This window comes from Scyliorhinus torazame, chromosome 4, assembly GCF_047496885.1.
Source record: "Scyliorhinus torazame isolate Kashiwa2021f chromosome 4, sScyTor2.1, whole genome shotgun sequence".
NCBI classification, from domain to species: Eukaryota; Metazoa; Chordata; class Chondrichthyes; order Carcharhiniformes; family Scyliorhinidae; genus Scyliorhinus; species Scyliorhinus torazame.
The window spans coordinates 372,504,552-372,526,608 of record NC_092710.1 but is presented as its reverse complement, the minus strand read 5'-3'; the positions used below and the strand labels follow the sequence as shown (position 1 = coordinate 372,526,608).

The 22,057-nt window shown below is 53.0% G+C and overlaps 1 protein-coding gene across 9 annotated transcripts in view; it reads left to right on the top strand.

The window, feature by feature from the left end:
* Positions 1-22,057, top strand: part of LOC140411246 (kinesin light chain 1-like) — a 669,745-nt gene that overhangs the window by 533,721 nt on the left and 113,967 nt on the right. For 5 of the 9 annotated variants that reach the window (XM_072500365.1, XM_072500366.1, XM_072500367.1 and 2 more), the window contains exons 11-14: positions 1,475-1,542; positions 5,739-5,847; positions 12,474-12,488; positions 12,597-12,758. In XM_072500365.1, the coding sequence (XP_072356466.1) occupies positions 1,475-1,542; positions 5,739-5,847; positions 12,474-12,488; positions 12,597-12,758 (354 nt within the window). The remainder of the gene's footprint in view (positions 1-1,474; positions 1,543-5,738; positions 5,848-12,473; positions 12,489-12,596; positions 12,759-22,057) is intronic. The other 4 variants (XM_072500362.1, XM_072500363.1, XM_072500364.1 and 1 more) reach the window with 4 other exon arrangements.

Sequence of the window (22,057 nt, the reverse complement as noted above, 5' to 3'; positions counted from 1 at the left end):
TTATTTAACTATTAATAGGCAACATTAACCTATAATGTATTCTTGTATGAGCTGTGGCTTCCTTATCACATAGACTTGCTTGTTGGGACAATGGTCTCTATGCTGTTGCCATGGAGCTTGCCTTGTCCTTGGGTTACTTTATCTTGCAAATGTATTTGTTAGCTGCATCGGAATTCTGCTGTTCTGTGTTCTGTTGAAGCTATGTTTTGAAATGCTGAATGTGTGTTTTGAAATGACCTGAGGTTATGAGTGAGTTTTTAAAATGGTATTTAATAGACTCGGGTTTTAATGCTAAATAGCCATCTTTCACCTATAGAAAATAGCTGGCTTCTACAAGAGGCACAGACCCTCAGAACATTTAAGAAGTATTTACATGAGCACTTGAAATGCCACAACACACAGAGCTATGGGCCGAGTGCTGGAAATGGGATCAGAGTGATTAGAAGGTGCTTGGTAGTCAGCACAGACGTGATAGGCCGAAGGACCTCTTTCTGTGCTGTCAGGCTCTCTAACTGCAGCGGTTCAAGAAGGTAGCTCACCACCAGCTCCTAAAGGGCAATTAGAGATGGGCAATAAATGCTGGTCCAGCCAACATCGCCCACATCGCATAAACTAATAAAGAAAAAGTTGGAAACGTCTCCCATCCTTTGTGTCAGAAATGTTTTCGAATTTCACTCCTGAAATATCTGCGCCTCGTTTTTAGACCCTGCCGCCTGCTCCGGCCCAGGCAGCAGAAATATCCGTCTGTATTTCCATCTTGTCTTGAAAACTTTAATCAGCACGGTAGCATGGTGGTTAGCACAATTGCTTCACAGCTCCAGGGTCCCAGGTTCGATTCCGGCTTGGTCACTGTCTGTGCGGAGTTTGCACGTTCTCCCCGTGTGTGCGTGGGTTTCCTCCGGGTGCTCCGGTTTCCTCCCACAGTCCAAAGATGTGCGGGTTAGGTGGATTGGCCATGCTAAATTGCCCATAGTGTCCAAAATTGCCCGTAGGGTGGGGTTACTGGGTTATGGGGATTAGGTGGGGTTACTGGGTTATGGGGATAGGGTGGAGGTTTGGACCTTCGGTAGGGTGCTCTTTCCAAGAGCCGGTGCAGGCTCGATGGGCCGAATGGCCTCCTTCTGCACTGTAAATTCTATGTCTATGTCTACCTTGAAATACAACCTCAGTTGGTGCAATCTCTCTTTGTCATTGCACCAAGGTACCAAAGACAACCACTTTGAACTTATCGATATTGGGTTGACGGATTTCTGCTCATCCACTTGTGGCTGTTGGTCAACCCTGACAATTGATAAGGAGTCGAAAGAGGTGGTCTTGAGGTGACGCTGGCCGTGATCAGTGTACTTATGGAAACGAATGCTGTATCTTCAGGTGTTTCCGATGTAGATGAGAAATATTCCGTCAAGGACAGATGATCCAAGCGGGAAGTGTCCTCATCAAGTTTTTAATTGGATGTTGTTTTGTTCTGTTGCAGGGGAAACATAAGGACAGTGCTCCTTATGCAGAGTATGGGGGCTGGTACAAGGCTTGCAAAGTCAACAGGTAAGGAATGGCCAACAGATAACAGAGCAACCTCTTTAGGGGAATGGATTGTGGGGCCAGAGACTGAAAGGGTTGGTGTTTAACCCAGATCCCTGTGTGGTGATATGCGTCACTGTAAATACACAAGGGGTTAATGTAGGTACACTGCAACTAAGTAAACACTAGAGGGAGCACCAGAGACATCATGACGCACAGACATTCAACCAATAGGTCAGTAAGATAGGACACGACCAATGGGCAGTCAAGACACCCAGAGGTGACACTACCACAAGGGGGCTACCCATATAAAAGGACACTCAGAGAGACAGGGGCAGATCAGGAAGCATCACACTCACCGCATGGCTGAGAGTAGACTGGTTAGTTAGACTGCGTTACTATAGCAAGATTAGCAGGAGAGTCGAACCCAAGTAGGAGAATTGTTAACTGTTCAATAAATGTGTTAAACCATCTCCAAGTCTGAACCTTCCTTTGTCAGAGCCGACATCAAGGAGGCAGCTTATGCTACATGAAGAAGCAGAACACAACATGTTTACCTAGTTGCAGTGTACCTACATGAACCCCTTGTGTATTTACAGTGATGCATGTCACCACACCCGAATACGCAGCAACCAGGTCAAGTGAACTTGTCAATCAGCCAGGTGAGGGGAGGATTGCTATGGTGCAGAAGGAGGCCATTCGGCCCATCGTGTCTGTACCGGCTTTCCAAACGAGCATCATGACTTAGTGCCACCCCCGCTGCCCTTTCCCCTGAACATTGTTTCCATTCGAATCATCATCTCACGCCCTCTCGAACTCCTCGATTGAAGCTGCCTCCACCCCACTTCCAGACTGCGCGTTCCAGACCCCGACCACTCGCTGGGTGGGAAAGGTTTATCTCATATCACCTTTGCTTCTTTTGCAAATCACATTAACCTGTGCCCCCTCGTTCGCAATCCTTTTACGAGTCGGATCAGTCTCTCCCTGTCTACTCTGTCCAGCCACCTCACGATTTTGAACATCTCTATCAAATCGGCCAATGCCTTTGCATCCTTCCTATCGTGTGGCACCCAGAACTGTACACAATACACCATCTGAGGTGTAACTAGTGTCTTGTATAAGTTCAGCATAACGTCCTTGCTCTTGTACTCTATGCCCCTGTTAATAAAGCCCAGAATGCTATCGTCTTTATTAACTGCTCTCTCCGTGGCTGGCACGGTGGCACAGCCGTTACCACTGTTGCTTCACCGAGCCAGCGACTCGCGTTCGAGTCCCAGCGTGTGTCACTGTCTGTGAGGAGTCTGCATGTTTTTATAATAATCTTTATTATTCTCACAAGTAAGTTTACACTAACACTGCAATGAAGTTACTGTGTAAACCCCCTCGTCGCCACATTCCGGCGCCTGTTCGGGTCACAGAGGGAGAATTCAGAATGTCCAATTCACCTAACAGCACGTCTTTCGGGGCTTGTGGGAGGAAACCGGAGCACCCGGAGGAAACCCACGCAGACACGGGGAGAACATGCAGACTCCACACAGACAGTGACCCAAGCCGGGAATCAAACTCGGGATCCTGGCGCTGTGAAGCAACAGTGCTAACCACTGTGCTAAACGTTCTCCCCGTGTCTGCGTGGGTTTCCTCCGGGTGCTCCGGTTTCCTCCCACAAGTCCCGAAAGACGTGCTGTTGGTGAATTGGACATTCTGAATTCTCCCTCTGTGACCCGAACAGGCGCCGGAATGTGGCGACGAGGGGATTTTCACAGTAACTTCATTGCAGTGTTACTGTAAGCCTACTTGTGACACTAATAAAGATTATTATTACCTGTCCTGCTACCTTCAATGATCTATGCACAGATACACCCAGGTCCCTTTGCTCCTGCATCCCCTTGAGAATTGTACCCCTTATTTTATATTGTGTCTCCATGTTCTTCCGACCAAAATGCAGCACCTCACACTTCCCGTATTGAACGTTATTGGCCACCTGTCTGCCCACTGCACCAACTTGTCTGCGTCTTTTTTTTTTAAATTTAGTGTACCCAATTCATTTTTTCCAATTAAGGGGCAATTTAGCGCGGCCAATCCACCCAACCATTTGGGTTGTGGGGGAGAAACCCACGCAAACACGGGGAGAATGTGCAAATTCCACACGGACAGTGACCCAGAGCCGGGATCGAACCTGGGACCTCGACGCCGTGAGGCAGCAGTGCTAACCACTGTGCCACCCTTGTTTGCGTCTTTCTGAACTTCTACACTCTCCTCCTCACAGTTCACAATATCTTCAAGTTTCGGACCGACCGCACATCAAGATCTAGATCATTAATCTATTTGAGGAGAAGCAAAGATCCCAATACCGTCCCCTGGGGAACACCACTACAAACCTTCCTCCGGCCTGAAAACCATGATCCCCACTTCCACATTTCCAGACAATTTTGTCTCCACATTGCTGCTGTCCCTTTTATTCCATGAGCTCTAACCTTTCTTAAGTCTGTTGTGTGGCACTGTATCAGATACCATCTGAAAGTCCATGTAAACCACATCAACAGCATTACCCTCATCGATCCTTTCTGTTACCTCCTCAAAGAGCTCCAGCAAGTTAGTTAACACGGTTTGCCCTTTAGAACTCCATACTGGGTCTTCCTGATCAATCCACATTTATCCAAGTGACGACTAATTCTATCCCAAATCATTGTTTCCAGAAGCTTGCCCATTGCTAATGTTACATTGACTGCTCAATGTAATTACAGAAATTGACTAATTTCTGGGGTGATCCGAACAACCATTTTTGAACAAGAGCGGATCGTTTGCAATTCTCCAAGCCTCTGGCATCTCTCCTCAGTTTGGAGAATACGGGAAGATCATGGCTAGTACCCCTGCAATCTCCATTCTCACTTCCTTTACTGGGCATGATCTGCTCGAGTGGGAACAGAGTCCCGTAGCGCGATGAGCCGGGTGTTTACTGGGCATGATCTGCCCGAGTGGGAACAGAGTCCCGTAGCGCGATGAGCCGGGTGTTTACTGGGCATGATCTGCCCGAGTGGGAACAGAGTCCCGTAGCGCGATGAGCCGGGTGTTTACTGGGCATGATCTGCCCGAGTGGGAACAGAGTCCCGTAGCGCGATGAGCCGGGTGTTTACTGGGCATGATCTGCCCGAGTGGGAACAGAGTCCCGTAGCGCGATGAGCCGGGTGTTTACTGGGCATGATCTGCCCGAGTGGGAACAGAGTCCCGTAGCGCGATGAGCCGGGTGTTTACTGGTGCTCGGAGTGCTGAGAAACTCCATGTTGCCGAAAGGCCATTCCGGTAGATTCGGGGTCTCATTGGTGGGGAACTCCCCTCCGCCCCGGGACTCTGTTCCCAATCGGGTAGTTCGCACCCATTACAGCAGGTGAGAATGGAAATTTCAGGGGCGCAGGGCACCTCCAGGCTCGATCCCCAGTCTGGTACCTTGGCACTGCCAGCCTGGCCAGTGACAGGGTGTCTCACTGCCCAGAGGGCAAGGCCCTGGAGCCTCTGATCCCCTGGGGGCTCCCCACACGTACCCGCCTGTGGAGACCAGCACCGAACGGCCTCGCCCCACATTTCCAAGGCGGGTGGATTAGACCCCACGCCTTGGGTACATCGTGGGAATGCATTTTGGAATGAAACTAGCCACCCCACTCTAATATGTAGGTTTGCAAGAAAGTGATCCCACCCAAACGGAGCTGGAGTCACATCGCGACGTCTCGCGAGATCGTGCCGCGAGGCGGGGCCAGCTGGGTCGAGCCCTGAAGAGGGATTTCTCAACTTCCACTGGTCGCGCCGCACTGCCTTTGTGGCCAGTAGATCACAGACAGAACCTTTGCAAACATCGCATTTGAATCGGCCCCTTGTCAACCTCCAGTACCAACGTCGAGTCAGCACTTCCTGCTTATCAATTTTGAACCCTTCTAGCGTCAGAGTATCCTCGTCTGTCACCTTGTCCTGGGTAGCTCCTTGGGAAAGGTGGATGCAAATTATTCATTTCCTCCCTCAGTCACCCTCCTACCTCCTTGTGTAAATAGTCCCCAATGAGCTCCACATGTTTTATCACCAGAGGAGAATGTTGATGTCAAAGTGACAGGCAGGGTCTCCACTGTTTCTCTGCCCAGCGCAGCTCAACGGGAGCAGGTTTGGAGAGCAGTAGATATAAGGTACACATTCCTCAGCCTGGTGACTGAATGAAATCTAATTTTCCCTTCCAGTCCCACAGTGAATACCACTCTAAGGAACCTCGGAGCGCTGTACAGACGCCAGGGCAAGCTGGAGGCTGCAGAAACTCTGGAAGAATGTGCAACTCGGTCCCGCAAACAGGTAACTACAGCTGCCCCCACCAGTACTGTACCCCAGTGTTATACAGTGACAGACCCGTCCCCACCAGTACTGTACCCCAGTGTCATACAGTGACAGACACGTCCCCACCAGTACTGTACCCCAGTGTTATACAGTGACAGACCCGCCCCCACCAGTACTGTACCCCAGTGTTATACAGTGACAGACCCATCCCCACCAGTACTGTACCCCAGTGTTATACAGTGACAGACACGTCCCCACCAGTACTGTACCCCAGTGTTATACAGTGACAGACCCGTCCCCACCAGTACTGTACCCCAGTGTTATACAGTGACAGACCCGTCCCCACCAGTACTGTACCCCAGTGTTATACATTGACAGACCCGTCCCCACCAGTACTGTACCCCAGTGTTATACAGTGACAGACCCGTCCCCACCAGTACTGTACCCCAGTGTTACACAGTGACAGACCCATCCCCACCAGTACTGTACCCTAGTGTTATACAGTGACAGACCCGCCCCCACCAGTACTGTACCCCAGTGTTATACAGTGACAGACCCGTCCCCACCAGTACTGTACCCCAGTGTTATACAGTGACAGACCCGTCCCCACCAGTACTGTACCTCAGTGTTATACAGTGACAGACCCGTCCCCACCAGTACTGTACCCCAGTGTTATACAGTGACAGACCCATCCCCACCAGTACTGTACCCCAGTGTTATACAGTGACAGACCTGACTCCACCAGTACTGTACCCCAGTGTTATACAGTGACAGACCCGTCCCCACCAGTACTGTACCCCAGTGTTATACAGTGACAGACCCATCCCCACCAGTACTGTACCCCAGTGTTATACAGTGACAGACCCGCCCCCACCAGTACTGTACCCCAGTGTTATACAGTGACAGACCCGTCCCCACCAGTACTGTACCCCAGTGTTATAGTGACAGACCCTCCCCACCAGTACTGTACCCCAGTGTTATACAGTGACAGACCCGTCCCCACCAGTACTGTACCCCAGTGTTATACAGCGACAGACCCTCCCCACCAGTACTGTACCCCAGTGTTATACAGTGACAGACCCGCCCCCACCAGTACTGTACCCCAGTGTTATACAGTGACAGACCCATCCCCACCAGTACTGTACCCCAGTGTTATACAGTGACAGACCCGTCCCCACCAGTACTGTACCCCAGTGTTATACAGTGACAGACCCGTCCCCACCAGTACTGTACCCCAGTGTTATACAGTGACAGACCCTCCCCACTAGTACTGTACCCCAGTGTTATACAGTAACAGACCCGTCCCCACCAGTACTGTACTCCAGTGTTATACAGTGACAGACCAGGCCCCACCAGTACTGTACTCCAGTGTCATACAGTGACAGACCCGTCCCCACCAGTACCGTACCCCAGTGTTATACAGTGACAGACCCACCCCCACCAGTACTGTACCCCAGTGTTATACAGTGACAGACCAGGCCCCACCAGTACTGTACTCCAGTGTTATACAGTGACAGACCCACCCCCACCAGTACTGTACCCCAATGTTATACAGTGACAGACCAGGCCCCACCAGTACTGTACTCCAGTGTTATACAGTGACAGACCCGTCCCCACCAGTACTGTACCCCAGTGTTATACAGCGACAGACCCGTCCCCACCAGTACTGTACCCCAGTGTTATACAGTGACAGACCCTCCCCACCAGTACTGTACTCCAGTGTTATACAGTGACAGACCCGTCCCCACCAGTACTGTACCCCAGTGTTATACAGCGACAGACCCGTCCCCACCAGTACTGTACCCCAGTGTTATACAGTGACAGACACGTCCCCACCAGTACTGTACCCCAGTGTTATACAGTGACAGACCCGTCCCCACCAGTACTGTACCCCAGTGTTATACAGTGACAGACCCGTCCCCACCTGTACTGTACCTGTAGAAGCCAGGTATTTCGAATACAACTAGTATAGGTAAAAGATAGCTGTTTAAGCATAAATGTTGAGCCCCAGTTTTAAATACCCATTTATACAGCATAATTCACTTTTACTGAGGTCCGTTGTTCTGGCAAATGCATATTTTCAGAGTCAGTGTGACATTAAAACAGCACAGTTGCAAGATAATTTGACACTGCTTGTGCTAATTGTCAAGGACAAGGACTGAATACCACAGCAACATGAAGGCACCATTGTTCACAATGCAGATAACAGCTAGGTCAGAAAAGCTGATGTTGCACATTGAAGATGGACGGCTTGCCATCAAATCAAATGTGTTTGTGTCTAACCCAAACCAATTAGGATTATATTGGGGTGTAATTAGATGACTTAAGACAGATATGAAAGTGTATAACTGAAAAGTGTCCACCCGCCATTTGTGTGTTGTCTGTGGTGTATTGTCTTTGGGTGTTGTCTTTGGGGGGGGGTGTTGAGGAGATGTCTTTGTGTTGTCTTTCTGTTAGTTTAGTCAGTTTTGTCCTTTATAGTCTCCATTTTAGAGGTGTCTTTGGGGGTTCTGTCAGTCTAACAGTCTGTGTCAGTGATGTTAGTCCACTTTTGACTTTGAGTTTGAGTTTAGCTGAAGATTAGCTTTCTCTCTCTCTTCATGTTTCATTGCCAGACTTTGACCTTTTAAAAGTTACTTTCGAGCTGTCTGCCTAAGCAAAGAAAGATAATGTCTGTAATTCTCTGAAAGCTTCGAATTGTCTACGAATTGCCTTTTAAATGACTTTCAAATTGTAATCAAGCGACTACAAATAAAACAATTCTTTTTGGCACCTGAGGAGTTTATACTGCAAATTTCTGCTGAGTTCCAGTATTCGCAAAGTGCTACTGATAACCGAATAGCAGAGATGATATAAATTCCTTCAACTATACACAGTCGAATAATACAAGGAATCGAACAACTTAACACAGTCTACAAATATTACAAATCTTATAACTTGTCGTATTGCGCCAGGACTTGATTCATCAACTAAGCTTCCCCCAAACTTGGTGTAGTTCGACAGGTTAAGATCCCTATAAATTAAAGATTCCTTCATTTTGGCGAGCCTGCTGTTATCTGCATTGTGAACAATGGTGCCTTCATGTTGCTGTGTATTCAATCCCTTGGCCTTGACAATTAGCACAAGCAGTGTCAAATTATCTTGCAACTGTGCTGTTTTAATGTCACACTGTCTTTGAAAATATGCATTTGCCAGAACAACGGAGGTCAGTAAAAGTGAATTATGCTGTATAAATCGGTATTAAAAACTGGTGCTCAACATTTATGCTTAAACAGCTATCTTTTACCTATACTAGTTGTATTCGAAATACCTGGCTTCTACAGTACCCCAAGTTATACAGTGACAGACCCGCCCCCACCAGTACTGTACCCCAGTGTTATACAGTGACAGACCCGTCCCCACCAGTACTGTATCCCAGTGTTATACAGTGACAGACCCGTCCCCACCAGTACTGTACCCCAGTGTTATACAGTGACAGACCCGTCCCCACCAGTACTGTACCCCAGTGTTATACAGTGACAGACCCGCCCCCACCAGTACTGTACCCCAGTGTTATACAGTGACAGACCCGCCCCCACCAGTACTGTACCCCAGTGTGATACAGTGACAGACCCGTCCCCACCAGTACTGTATCCCAGTGTGATACACTGTCAGACCCGTCCCCACCAGTACTGTACCCCAATGTTATACAGTGACAGACCCGCCCCCACCAGTACTGTACCCCAGTGTGATACACTGTCAGACCCGTCCCCACCAGTACTGTACCCCAATGTTATACAGTGACAGACCCGTCCCCACCAGTACTGTACCCCAGTGTGATACACTGTCAGACCCGTCCCCACCAGTACTGTACCCCAGTGTTATACAGCGACAGACCCGTCCCCACCAGTACTGTATCCCAGTGTTATACAGTGACAGACCCGTCCCCACCAGTACTGTACCCCAGTGTTATACAGTGACAGACCCGTCCCCACCAGTACTGTACCCCAGTGTTATACAGCGACAGACCCATCCTCACCAGTACTGTACCCCAGTGTTATACAGTGACAGACCCCTCCCCACCAGTACTGTACCCCAGTGTTATACAGTGACAGACCCGCCCCCACCAGAACTGTACCCCAGTGTTATACACTGACAGACCCGTCCCCACCAGTACTGTACCCCAGTGTGATACAGTGACAGACCCGTCCCCACCAGTACTGTACCCCAGTGTTATACACTGTCAGACCTGTCCCCACCAGTACTGTACCCCAATGTTATACAGTGACAGACCCGTCCCCACCAGTACTGTACCCCAATGTTATACAGTGACAGACCCGCCCCCACCAGTACTGTACCCCAGTGTTGTACAGTGACAGACCCATCCCCACCAGTACTGTACCCCAATGTTATACAGTGACAGACCGGTCCCCACCAGTACTGTACCCCAGTGGCATACAGTGACAGACCCATCCCCAACAGTACTGTACCCCAGTGTTATAGTGACAGCCCGTCCCCACCAGTACTGTACTCCAGTGTTATACAGTGACAGACCCGTACACACCAGTACTGTACCCCTGTGTTATACAGTGACAGACCCGTCCCCACCAGTACTGTACCCCAGTGTTATACAGTGACAGACCCGCCCCCACCAGTACTGTACCCCAGTGCTATACACTGACAGACCCATCCCCACCAGCACTGTACCCCAGTGTTATACAGTGACAGACCCGTCCCCATCAGGTCTGTACCCCAGTGTTATACAGTGACAGACCCCTCCCCACCAGTACTGTACCCCAGTGTTATACAGTGACAGACCCGTCCCCACCAGTACTGTACCCCAGTGTTATACAGTGACAGACCCGTCCCCACCAGTACTGTACCCCAGTGTTATACACTGACAGACCCGTCCCCACCCGTACTGTACCCCAGTGTTATACAGTGACAGACCCGTCCCCACCAGTACTCTACCCCAGTGTTATACAGTGACAGACCCGTCCCCACCAGTACTGTACCCCAGTGTTATACAGTGACAGACCCGTCCCCACCAGTACTGTATCCCAGTGTTATACAGTGACAGACCCGTCCCCACCAGTACTGTACCCCAGTGTTATACAGTGACAGACCCGCCCCCACCAGTACTGTATCCCAGTGTTATACAGTGACAGACCCGTCCCCACCAGTACTGTACCCCAGTGTTATACAGTGACAGACCCGTACACACCAGTACTGTACCCCTGTGTTATACAGTGACAGACCCGTCCCCACCAGTACTGTACCACAGTGTTATACACTGACAGACCCATCCCCACCAGTACTGTACCCCAGTGCTATACAGTGACAGACCCATCCCTACCAGTACTGTACCCCAGTGTTATACAGCGACAGACCCGTCCCCACCAGTACTGTACCCCAGTGTTATACAGTGACAGACCCATTCCCACCAGCACTGTACCCCAGTGTTACACAGTGACAGACCCGTCCCCACCAGTACTGTACCCCAGTGTTATACAGTGACAGACCCGTCCCCACCAGTACTGTACCCCAGTGTTATACAGTGACAGACCAATTCCCACCAGTACTGTACCCCAGTGTTGTACAGTGACAGACCGTCCCCACCAGTACTGTACCCCAGTGTTATACAGTGACAGACCCGTCCCCACCAGTACTGTACCCCAGTGTTATACAGTGACAGACCCGTCCCCACCAGTACTGTATCCCAGTGTTATACAGTGACAGACCCGTCCCCACCAGTACTGTACCCCAGTGTTATACAGTGACAGACCCGTCCCCACCAGTACTGTACCCCAGTGTTATACAGTGACAGACCCGTCCCCACCAGTACTGTACCCCAGTGTTATACACTGACAGACCCATCCCCACCAGTACTGTACCCCAGTGTTATACAGTGACAGACCCGTCCCCACCAGTACTGTACCCCAGTGTTATACACTGACAGACCCGTCCCCACCCGTACTGTACCCCAGTGTTATACAGTGACAGACCCGTCCCCACCAGTACTGTACCCCAGTGTTATACACTGACAGACCCGTCCTCACCAGTACTGTTCCCCAGTGTTATACAGTGACAGACCCGTCCCCACCAGTACTGTACCCCAGTGTTATACACTGACAGACCCGTCCCCACCAGTAGTGTTCCCCAGTGTTATACAGTGACAGACCCGTCCCCACCAGTACTGTACCCCAGTGTTATACACTGACAGACCCGTCCCCACCAGTACTGTTCCCCAGTGTTATACAGCGACAGACCCGTCCCCACCAGTACTGTACCCCAGTGTTATAGTGACAGACCTGTCCCCACCAGTACTGTACCCCAGTGTTATACAGTGACAGACCCGTCCCCACCAGTACTGTGTCCCAGTGTTATACAGTGACAGACCCGTCCCCACCAGTACTGTACCCCAGTGTTATACAGTGACAGATGTTAGATTTTCTGTTCCAATGTTTGCTGCTGTTTTTGTATCTTCCATTCCTTTAAAGAAAATGGCTGTTTTGAAGTGCTTTGCACTGCAGTGTGACAGTATCTGCTCATGTATCAGGTTTAACTTTTACTTGCATTACTAACAGCTGTAGTAAGCCTGTCGATCTGAATGTCTCTCTCTCTCTCTCTCTCTCCCTCGCCCCCGCCTTGCTCCGTCTGCCAAGCTGATGCCTACCTCTGTAAGTTTCCAGCCTTCCTTCCCTCAATTCAATACCAGCTGCTTTTATTGGAAGCGTCCATTCCAGTCTGATAGCTGATGTGAATCTTCCTGCGTCTGTCTGTCCCAGGGCCTTGATCCCATTCATCAGAGCAAAGTGGTGGAGATCCTGAAAGATGGTGAGGCTGCCGATCGGAGGCGACTTCGCGACGGCCAGGCTGGCACTCCTGTCAAGTACGAGAGTGGGTCGGAAGGTAGTTCAGAGGTCAGCATGGCTGTCGAGTGGACTGGGGTGAGTGTGATTGACACTGCCCTGGGCAGGGCATTATCACTGTGATGGTACGGACAGGAGGAGAACTGAATCTGGCCTCCCACTGCTGACTGCAGTCCGTTAATGCTGTTGCTCCGATATCACGCAGGCCCCATTGTGGAGCAGCCAGCTGTGACAGGACAAAAGGGTGAGGGATTTGTTTGGGGGGGGGGAACACAGGTTTATTTTTATTGATACACTAGCTTGTGAAGTTCACCTCACCTCCCTGCCCGACCTCTGCTGTTGTCCAGTGCCAATGTGGTGCTGATGGAGCCCCGTTATATCCATACTCGTGAACCAAGAGAGAGTTAAAGAGGAGGGGAGGGTCAGGGTGCGAGGGTAAGGGGAGGGTCAGGGTGCGAGGGTTAGTGGGCGAGAGTCAGGGTGCGAGGGTAAGGTGGGGGTCAGGGTGCGAGGGTCAGGGTGCGAGGGTCAAGAGAGGGTTAGCGTGCGATGGTTAGGGTGAATGGGTTAGGAGAGGGTTAGGGTGCGAGGGTTAGGAGTGGGTTAGGGTGCGAGGGTTAGGAGAGGGTCAGGGTGCGAGGGTTAGGAGAGGCTTAGGGTACGAGGATTAGGAGAGGGTTAAGGTGCGAGGGTTAGGGTGCGAGCGTAAGGAGATGGTTAGGGTGCGAGGGGTAAGAGAGTGTTAAGAGAGGGTTAGGGTGCGAGGGTTAGGAGATGGTTAGGGTGCGAGGGTTAGGGAGCGAGGGTTAGGGAGCGAGGGTTAGGGTGCGAGGGTTAGTGTGAGAGGGTTAGGGAGCGAGGGTTAGGGAGCGAGGGTTAGTGTGCGAGTGTTAGTGTGCGAGGGTTAGGAGAGGGTTTGGGTGCGAGGGTCAGGGGGCGAGGGTCAGGGGGCGAGGGTCAGGGGGCGAGGGTCAGGGGGCGAGGCTTAAGAGAGAGAGGGTGAGCGTGCGATGGTTAGGGTGCATGGGTTAGGAGAGGGTTAGGGTGCGAGGGTTAGGAGAGGGTCAGGGTGCGAGGGTTAGGAGAGGCTTAGGGTACGAGGATTAGGAGAGCGTTAAGGTGCGAGGGTTAGGGTGCGAGCGTAAGGAGAGGGTTAGGGTGCGAGGGGTAAGAGAGTGTTAAGAGAGGGTTCGGGTGCGAGAGTTAGGAGATGGTTAGGGTGCGAGGGTTAGGGAGCGAGGGTTAAGTGCAAGGGTTAGGGAGCGAGGGTTAGGGTGCGAGTGTTAGGGTGCGAGTGTTAGTGTGCGAGTGTTAGGGTGCAAGGGTTAGGAGATGGTTAGGGTGCGAGGGTTAGGGTGCGAGGGTTAGGAGATGGTTTGAGTGCGAGGGTTAGGAGATGGTTAGGGTGCGAGGGTTAGGAGAGCGTTAAGGTGCGAGGGTTAGGGTGCGAGCGTAAGGAGAGGGTTAGGGTGCGAGGGGTAAGAGAGTGTTAAGAGAGGGTTCGGGTGCGAGACTTAGGAGATGGTTAGGGTGCGAGGGTTAGGGAGCGAGGGTTAAGTGCAAGGGTTAGGGAGCGAGGGTTAGGGTGCGAGTGTTAGGGTGCGAGTGTTAGTGTGCGAGTGTTAGGGTGCAAGGGTTAGGAGATGGTTAGGGTGCGAGGGTTAGGGTGCGAGGGTTAGGAGATGGTTTGAGTGCGAGGGTTAGGAGATGGTTAGGGTGCGAGGGTTTGGAGATGGTTAGGGTGCGAGGGTTAGGAGATGGTTAGGGTGCGAGGGTTAGGAGATGGTTATGGTACAAGGGTTAGGAGATGGTTAGGGTGCGAGGGTTAGGAGATGGTTAGGGTGTGAGGGTTAGGGTGCGAGGGTTAGGAGAGGGTTAGGATGCGAGGGTAAGGAGATGGTTAGGGTGCGAGGGTTAGGAGAGGGTTAGGGTGCGAGGGTTAGGAGATGGTTAGGGTGTGAGGGTTAGGGTGCGAGGGTTAGGAGATGGTTAGGGTGCGAGGGTAAGGAGATGGTTAGGGTGCGAGGGTTAGGAGAGGGTTAGGGTGCGAGGGTTCGGAGATGGTTAGGGTGCGAGGGTTAGGAGATGGTTAGGGTGCGAGGGTTACGGTGAGAGGGTTAGGGTGCGAGGGTTAGGAGATGGTTAGGTTGCGGGGGTTAGGAGATGGTTCGGGTGCGAGGGTTAGGAGATGGTTAGGGTGCGAGGGTTAGGAGATGGTTAGGGTGCGAGGTTTAAGAGATGGTTAGGATGCGAGGGTTAGGAGATGGTTAGGGTGCGAGGGTTAGGAGAGGCTTAGGGTACGAGGATTAGGAGAGCGTTAAGGTGCGAGGGTTAGGGTGCGAGCGTAAGGAGAGGGTTAGGGTGCGAGGGGTAAGAGAGTGTTAAGAGAGGGTTCGGGTGCGAGAGTTAGGAGATGGTTAGGGTGCGAGGGTTAGGGAGCGAGGGTTAAGTGCGAGGGTTAGGGAGCGAGGGTTAGGGTGCGAGGGTTAGTGTGAGAGGGTTAGGGAGCGAGGGTTAGGGTGCGAGTGTTAGTGTGCGAGTGTTAGTGTGCGAGGGTTAGGAGAGGGTTTGGGTGCGAGGGTCAGGGGGCGAGGGTCAGGGGGCGAGGCTTAAGAGAGAGAGGGTGAGCGTGCGATGGTTAGGGTGCATGGGTTAGGAGAGGGTTAGGGTGCGAGGGTTAGGAGAGGGTCAGGGTGCGAGGGTTAGGAGAGGCTTAGGGTACGAGGATTAGGAGAGCGTTAAGGTGCGAGGGTTAGGGTGCGAGCGTAAGGAGAGGGTTAGGGTGCGAGGGGTAAGAGAGTGTTAAGAGAGGGTTCGGGTGCGAGAGTTAGGAGATGGTTAGGGTGCGAGGGTTAGGGAGCGAGGGTTAAGTGCAAGGGTTAGGGAGCGAGGGTTAGGGTGCGAGTGTTAGGGTGCGAGTGTTAGTGTGCGAGTGTTAGGGTGCAAGGGTTAGGAGATGGTTAGGGTGCGAGGGTTAGGGTGCGAGGGTTAGGAGATGGTTTGAGTGCGAGGGTTAGGAGATGGTTAGGGTGCGAGGGTTTGGAGAAGGTTAGGGTGCGAGGGTTAGGAGATGGTTAGGGTGCGAGGGTTAGGAGATGGTTATGGTACAAGGGTTAGGAGATGGTTAGGGTGCGAGGGTTAGGAGATGGTTAGGGTGTGAGGGTTAGGGTGCGAGGGTTAGGAGAGGGTTAGGATGCGAGGGTAAGGAGATGGTTAGGGTGCGAGGGTTAGGAGCGGGTTAGGGTGCGAGGGTTAGGAGATGGTTAGGGTGTGAGGGTTAGGGTGCGAGGGTTAGGAGATGGTTAGGGTGCGAGGGTAAGGAGATGGTTAGGGTGCGAGGGTTAGGAGAGGGTCAGGGTGCGAGGGTTAGGAGAGGCTTAGGGTACGAGGATTAGGAGAGCGTTAAGGTGCGAGGGTTAGGGTGCGAGCGTAAGGAGAGGGTTAGGGTGCGAGGGGTAAGAGAGTGTTAAGAGAGGGTTCGGGTGCGAGAGTTAGGAGATGGTTAGGGTGCGAGGGTTAGGGAGCGAGGGTTAAGTGCAAGGGTTAGGGAGCGAGGGTTAGGGTGCGAGTGTTAGGGTGCGAGTGTTAGTGTGCGAGTGTTAGGGTGCAAGGGTTAGGAGATGGTTAGGGTGCGAGGGTTAGGGTGCGAGGGTTAGGAGATGGTTTGAGTGCGAGGGTTAGGAGATGGTTAGGGTGCGAGGGTTTGGAGATGGTTAGGGTGCGAGGGTTAGGAGATGGTTAGGGTGCGAGGGTTAGGAGATGGTTATGGTACAAGGGTTAGGAGATGGTTAGGGTGCGAGGGTTAGGAGATGGTTAGGGTGTGAGGGTTAGGGTGCGAGGGTTAGGAGAGGGTTAGGATGCGAGGGTAAGGAGATGGTTAGGGTGCGAGGGTTAGGAGCGGGTTAGGGTGCGAGGGTTAGGAGATGGTTAGGGTGTGAGGGTTAGGGTGCGAGGGTTAGGAGATGGTTAGGGTGCGAGGGTAAGGAGATGGTTAGGGTGCGAGGGTTAGGAGAGGGTTAGGGTGCGAGGGTTCGGAGATGGTTAGGGTGCGAGGGTTAGGAGATGGTTAGGGTGCGAGGGTTACGGTGAGAGGGTTAGGGTGCGAGGGTTAGGAGATGGTTAGGTTGCGGGGGTTAGGAGATGGTTCGGGTGCGAGGGTTAGGAGATGGTTAGGGTGCGAGGGTTAGGAGATGGTTAGGGTGCGAGGGTTAGGGTGCGAGGTTTAAGAGATGGTTAGGATGCGAGGGTTAGGAGATGGTTAGGGTGCGAGGGTTAGGAGATGGTTAGGGTGCGGGGGTTAGGAGAGGGTCAGGGTGCGAGGGTTAGGAGAGGCTTAGGGTACGAGGATTAGGAGAGCGTTAAGGTGCGAGGGTTAGGGTGCGAGCGTAAGGAGAGGGTTAGGGTGCGAGGGGTAAGAGAGTGTTAAGAGAGGGTTCGGGTGCGAGAGTTAGGAGATGGTTAGGGTGCGAGGGTTAGGGAGCGAGGGTTAAGTGCAAGGGTTAGGGAGCGAGGGTTAGGGTGCGAGTGTTAGGGTGCGAGTGTTAGTGTGCGAGTGTTAGGGTGCAAGGGTTAGGAGATGGTTAGGGTGCGAGGGTTAGGGTGCGAGGGTTAGGAGATGGTTTGAGTGCGAGGGTTAGGAGATGGTTAGGGTGCGTGGGTTTGGAGATGGTTAGGGTGCGAGGGTTAGGAGATGGTTAGGGTGCGAGGGTTAGGAGATGGTTATGGTACAAGGGTTAGGAGATGGTTAGGGTGCGAGGGTTAGGAGATGGTTAGGGTGCGAGGGTTAGGAGAGCGTTAAGGTGCGAGGGTTAGGGTGCGAGCGTAAGGAGAGGGTTAGGGTGCGAGGGGTAAGAGAGTGTTAAGAGAGGGTTCGGGTGCGAGACTTAGGAGATGGTTAGGGTGCGAGGGTTAGGGAGCGAGGGTTAAGTGCAAGGGTTAGGGAGCGAGGGTTAGGGTGCGAGTGTTAGGGTGCGAGTGTTAGTGTGCGAGTGTTAGGGTGCAAGGGTTAGGAGATGGTTAGGGTGCGAGGGTTAGGAGATGGTTTGAGTGCGAGGGTTAGGAGATGGTTAGGGTGCGAGGGTTTGGAGATGGTTAGGGTGCGAGGGTTAGGAGATGGTTAGGGTGCGAGGGTTAGGAGATGGTTATGGTACAAGGGTTAGGAGATGGTTAGGGTGCGAGGGTTAGGAGATGGTTAGGGTGTGAGGGTTAGGGTGCGAGGGTTAGGAGAGGGTTAGGATGCGAGGGTAAGGAGATGGTTAGGGTGCGAGGGTTAGGAGAGGGTTAGGGTGCGAGGGTTAGGAGATGGTTAGGGTGTGAGGGTTAGGGTGCGAGGGTTAGGAGATGGTTAGGGTGCGAGGGTAAGGAGATGGTTAGGGTGCGAGGGTTAGGAGAGGGTTAGGGTGCGAGGGTTCGGAGATGGTTAGGGTGCGAAGGTTAGGAGATGGTTAGGGTGCGAGGGTTACGGTGAGAGGGTTAGGGTGCGAGGGTTAGGAGATGGTTAGGTTGCGGGGGTTAGGAGATGGTTCGGGTGCGAGGGTTAGGAGATGGTTAGGGTGCGAGGGTTAGGAGATGGTTAGGGTGCGAGGTTTAAGAGATGGTTAGGATGCGAGGGTTAGGAGATGGTTAGGGTGCGAGGGTTAGGAGAGGCTTAGGGTACGAGGATTAGGAGAGCGTTAAGGTGCGAGGGTTAGGGTGCGAGCGTAAGGAGAGGGTTAGGGTGCGAGGGGTAAGAGAGTGTTAAGAGAGGGTTCGGGTGCGAGAGTTAGGAGATGGTTAGGGTGCGAGGGTTAGGGAGCGAGGGTTAAGTGCGAGGGTTAGGGAGCGAGGGTTAGGGTGCGAGGGTTAGTGTGAGAGGGTTAGGGAGCGAGGGTTAGGGTGCGAGTGTTAGTGTGCGAGTGTTAGTGTGCGAGGGTTAGGAGAGGGTTTGGGTGCGAGGGTCAGGGGGCGAGGGTCAGGGGGCGAGGCTTAAGAGAGAGAGGGTGAGCGTGCGATGGTTAGGGTGCATGGGTTAGGAGAGGGTTAGGGTGCGAGGGTTAGGAGAGGGTCAGGGTGCGAGGGTTAGGAGAGGCTTAGGGTACGAGGATTAGGAGAGCGTTAAGGTGCGAGGGTTAGGGTGCGAGCGTAAGGAGAGGGTTAGGGTGCGAGGGGTAAGAGAGTGTTAAGAGAGGGTTCGGGTGCGAGAGTTAGGAGATGGTTAGGGTGCGAGGGTTAGGGAGCGAGGGTTAAGTGCAAGGGTTAGGGAGCGAGGGTTAGGGTGCGAGTGTTAGGGTGCGAGTGTTAGTGTGCGAGTGTTAGGGTGCAAGGGTTAGGAGATGGTTAGGGTGCGAGGGTTAGGGTGCGAGGGTTAGGAGATGGTTTGAGTGCGAGGGTTAGGAGATGGTTAGGGTGCGAGGGTTTGGAGAAGGTTAGGGTGCGAGGGTTAGGAGATGGTTAGGGTGCGAGGGTTAGGAGATGGTTATGGTACAAGGGTTAGGAGATGGTTAGGGTGCGAGGGTTAGGAGATGGTTAGGGTGTGAGGGTTAGGGTGCGAGGGTTAGGAGAGGGTTAGGATGCGAGGGTAAGGAGATGGTTAGGGTGCGAGGGTTAGGAGCGGGTTAGGGTGCGAGGGTTAGGAGATGGTTAGGGTGTGAGGGTTAGGGTGCGAGGGTTAGGAGATGGTTAGGGTGCGAGGGTAAGGAGATGGTTAGGGTGCGAGGGTTAGGAGAGGGTCAGGGTGCGAGGGTTAGGAGAGGCTTAGGGTACGAGGATTAGGAGAGCGTTAAGGTGCGAGGGTTAGGGTGCGAGCGTAAGGAGAGGGTTAGGGTGCGAGGGGTAAGAGAGTGTTAAGAGAGGGTTCGGGTGCGAGAGTTAGGAGATGGTTAGGGTGCGAGGGTTAGGGAGCGAGGGTTAAGTGCAAGGGTTAGGGAGCGAGGGTTAGGGTGCGAGTGTTAGGGTGCGAGTGTTAGTGTGCGAGTGTTAGGGTGCAAGGGTTAGGAGATGGTTAGGGTGCGAGGGTTAGGGTGCGAGGGTTAGGAGATGGTTTGAGTGCGAGGGTTAGGAGATGGTTAGGGTGCGAGGGTTTGGAGATGGTTAGGGTGCGAGGGTTAGGAGATGGTTAGGGTGCGAGGGTTAGGAGATGGTTATGGTACAAGGGTTAGGAGATGGTTAGGGTGCGAGGGTTAGGAGATGGTTAGGGTGTGAGGGTTAGGGTGCGAGGGTTAGGAGAGGGTTAGGATGCGAGGGTAAGGAGATGGTTAGGGTGCGAGGGTTAGGAGCGGGTTAGGGTGCGAGGGTTAGGAGATGGTTAGGGTGTGAGGGTTAGGGTGCGAGGGTTAGGAGATGGTTAGGGTGCGAGGGTAAGGAGATGGTTAGGGTGCGAGGGTTAGGAGAGGGTTAGGGTGCGAGGGTTCGGAGATGGTTAGGGTGCGAGGGTTAGGAGATGGTTAGGGTGCGAGGGTTACGGTGAGAGGGTTAGGGTGCGAGGGTTAGGAGATGGTTAGGTTGCGGGGGTTAGGAGATGGTTCGGGTGCGAGGGTTAGGAGATGGTTAGGGTGCGAGGGTTAGGAGATGGTTAGGGTGCGAGGGTTAGGGTGCGAGGTTTAAGAGATGGTTAGGATGCGAGGGTTAGGAGATGGTTAGGGTGCGAGGGTTAGGAGATGGTTAGGGTGCGGGGGTTAGGAGAGGGTCAGGGTGCGAGGGTTAGGAGAGGCTTAGGGTACGAGGATTAGGAGAGCGTTAAGGTGCGAGGGTTAGGGTGCGAGCGTAAGGAGAGGGTTAGGGTGCGAGGGGTAAGAGAGTGTTAAGAGAGGGTTCGGGTGCGAGAGTTAGGAGATGGTTAGGGTGCGAGGGTTAGGGAGCGAGGGTTAAGTGCAAGGGTTAGGGAGCGAGGGTTAGGGTGCGAGTGTTAGGGTGCGAGTGTTAGTGTGCGAGTGTTAGGGTGCAAGGGTTAGGAGATGGTTAGGGTGCGAGGGTTAGGGTGCGAGGGTTAGGAGATGGTTTGAGTGCGAGGGTTAGGAGATGGTTAGGGTGCGTGGGTTTGGAGATGGTTAGGGTGCGAGGGTTAGGAGATGGTTAGGGTGCGAGGGTTAGGAGATGGTTATGGTACAAGGGTTAGGAGATGGTTAGGGTGCGAGGGTTAGGAGATGGTTAGGGTGTGAGGGTGAGGGTGCGAGGGTTAGGAGAGGGTTAGGGTGCGAGGGTAAGGAGATGGTTAGGGTGCGAGGGTTAGGAGAGGGTTAGGGTGCGAGGGTTAGGAGATGGTTAGGGTGTGAGGGTTAGGGTGCGAGGGTTAGGAGATGGTTAGGGTGCGAGGGTAAGGAGATGGTTAGGGTGCGAGGGTTAGGAGAGGGTTAGGGTGCGAGGGTTCGGAGATGGTTAGGGTGCGAGGGTTAGGAGATGGTTAGGGTGCGAGGGTTACGGTGAGAGGGTTAGGGTGCGAGGGTTAGGAGATGGTTAGGTTGCGGGGGTTAGGAGATGGTTCGGGTGCGGGGGTTAGGAGAGGGTTAGGGTGCGGGGGTTAGGAGATGGTTATGGTGCGGGGGTTAGGAGAGGGTTATGGTGCGAGGGTTAGGAGATAGTTATGGTGCGAGGGTTAGGAGATGGTTAGAGTGCGAGGGTTAGGAGAGGGTTTGAGTGCGAGGGTTAGGAGATGGTTATGGCGCGTGGGTTAGGAGAGGGTTTGAGTGCGAGGGTTAGGAGATGGTTAGGGTGAGAGGGTTAGGGTGCGAGGGTTAGGGTGCGAGGGTTAGGGTGCGAGGGTTAGGGTGCGAGGGTTAGGGTGCGAGGGTTAGGGTGCGAGGGTTCGGGTGCGAGGGTTAGGAGCTGGTTTGAGTGCGAGGGTTAGGAGAGGGTTTGAGTGCGAGGGTTAGGAGATGGTTAGGGTGCGAGGGTTTGGAGATGGTTAGGGTGCGAGGGTTAGGAGATGGTTAGGGTGCGAGGGTTAGGTGATGGTTAGGGTGAGAGGGTTAGGAGATGGTTAGGGTGCGAGGGTTAGGGTGCGAGGGTTAGGGTGCGAGGGTTAGGGTGCGAGGGTTAGGGTGCGAGGGTTAGGGTGCGAGGGTTAGGGTGCGAGGGTTAGGGTGCGAGGGTTAGGGTGCGAGGGTTAGGGTGCGAGGGTTAGGGTGCGAGGGTTAGGGTGCGAGGGTTAGGGTGCGAGGGTTCGGGTGCGAGGGTTAGGAGATGGTTAGAGTGCGAGGGTTAGGAGAGGGTTTGAGTGCGAGGGTTAGGAGATGGTTAGGGTGCGAGGGTTTGGAGATGGTTAGGGTGCGAGGGTTAGGAGAGGGTTTGAGTGCGAGGGTTAGGAGATGGTTAGGGTGCGAGGGTTTGGAGATGGTTAGGGTGCGAGGGTTAGGAGATGGTTAGGGTGTGAGGGTTAGGAGAGGGTTAGGGTGCGAGGGTTA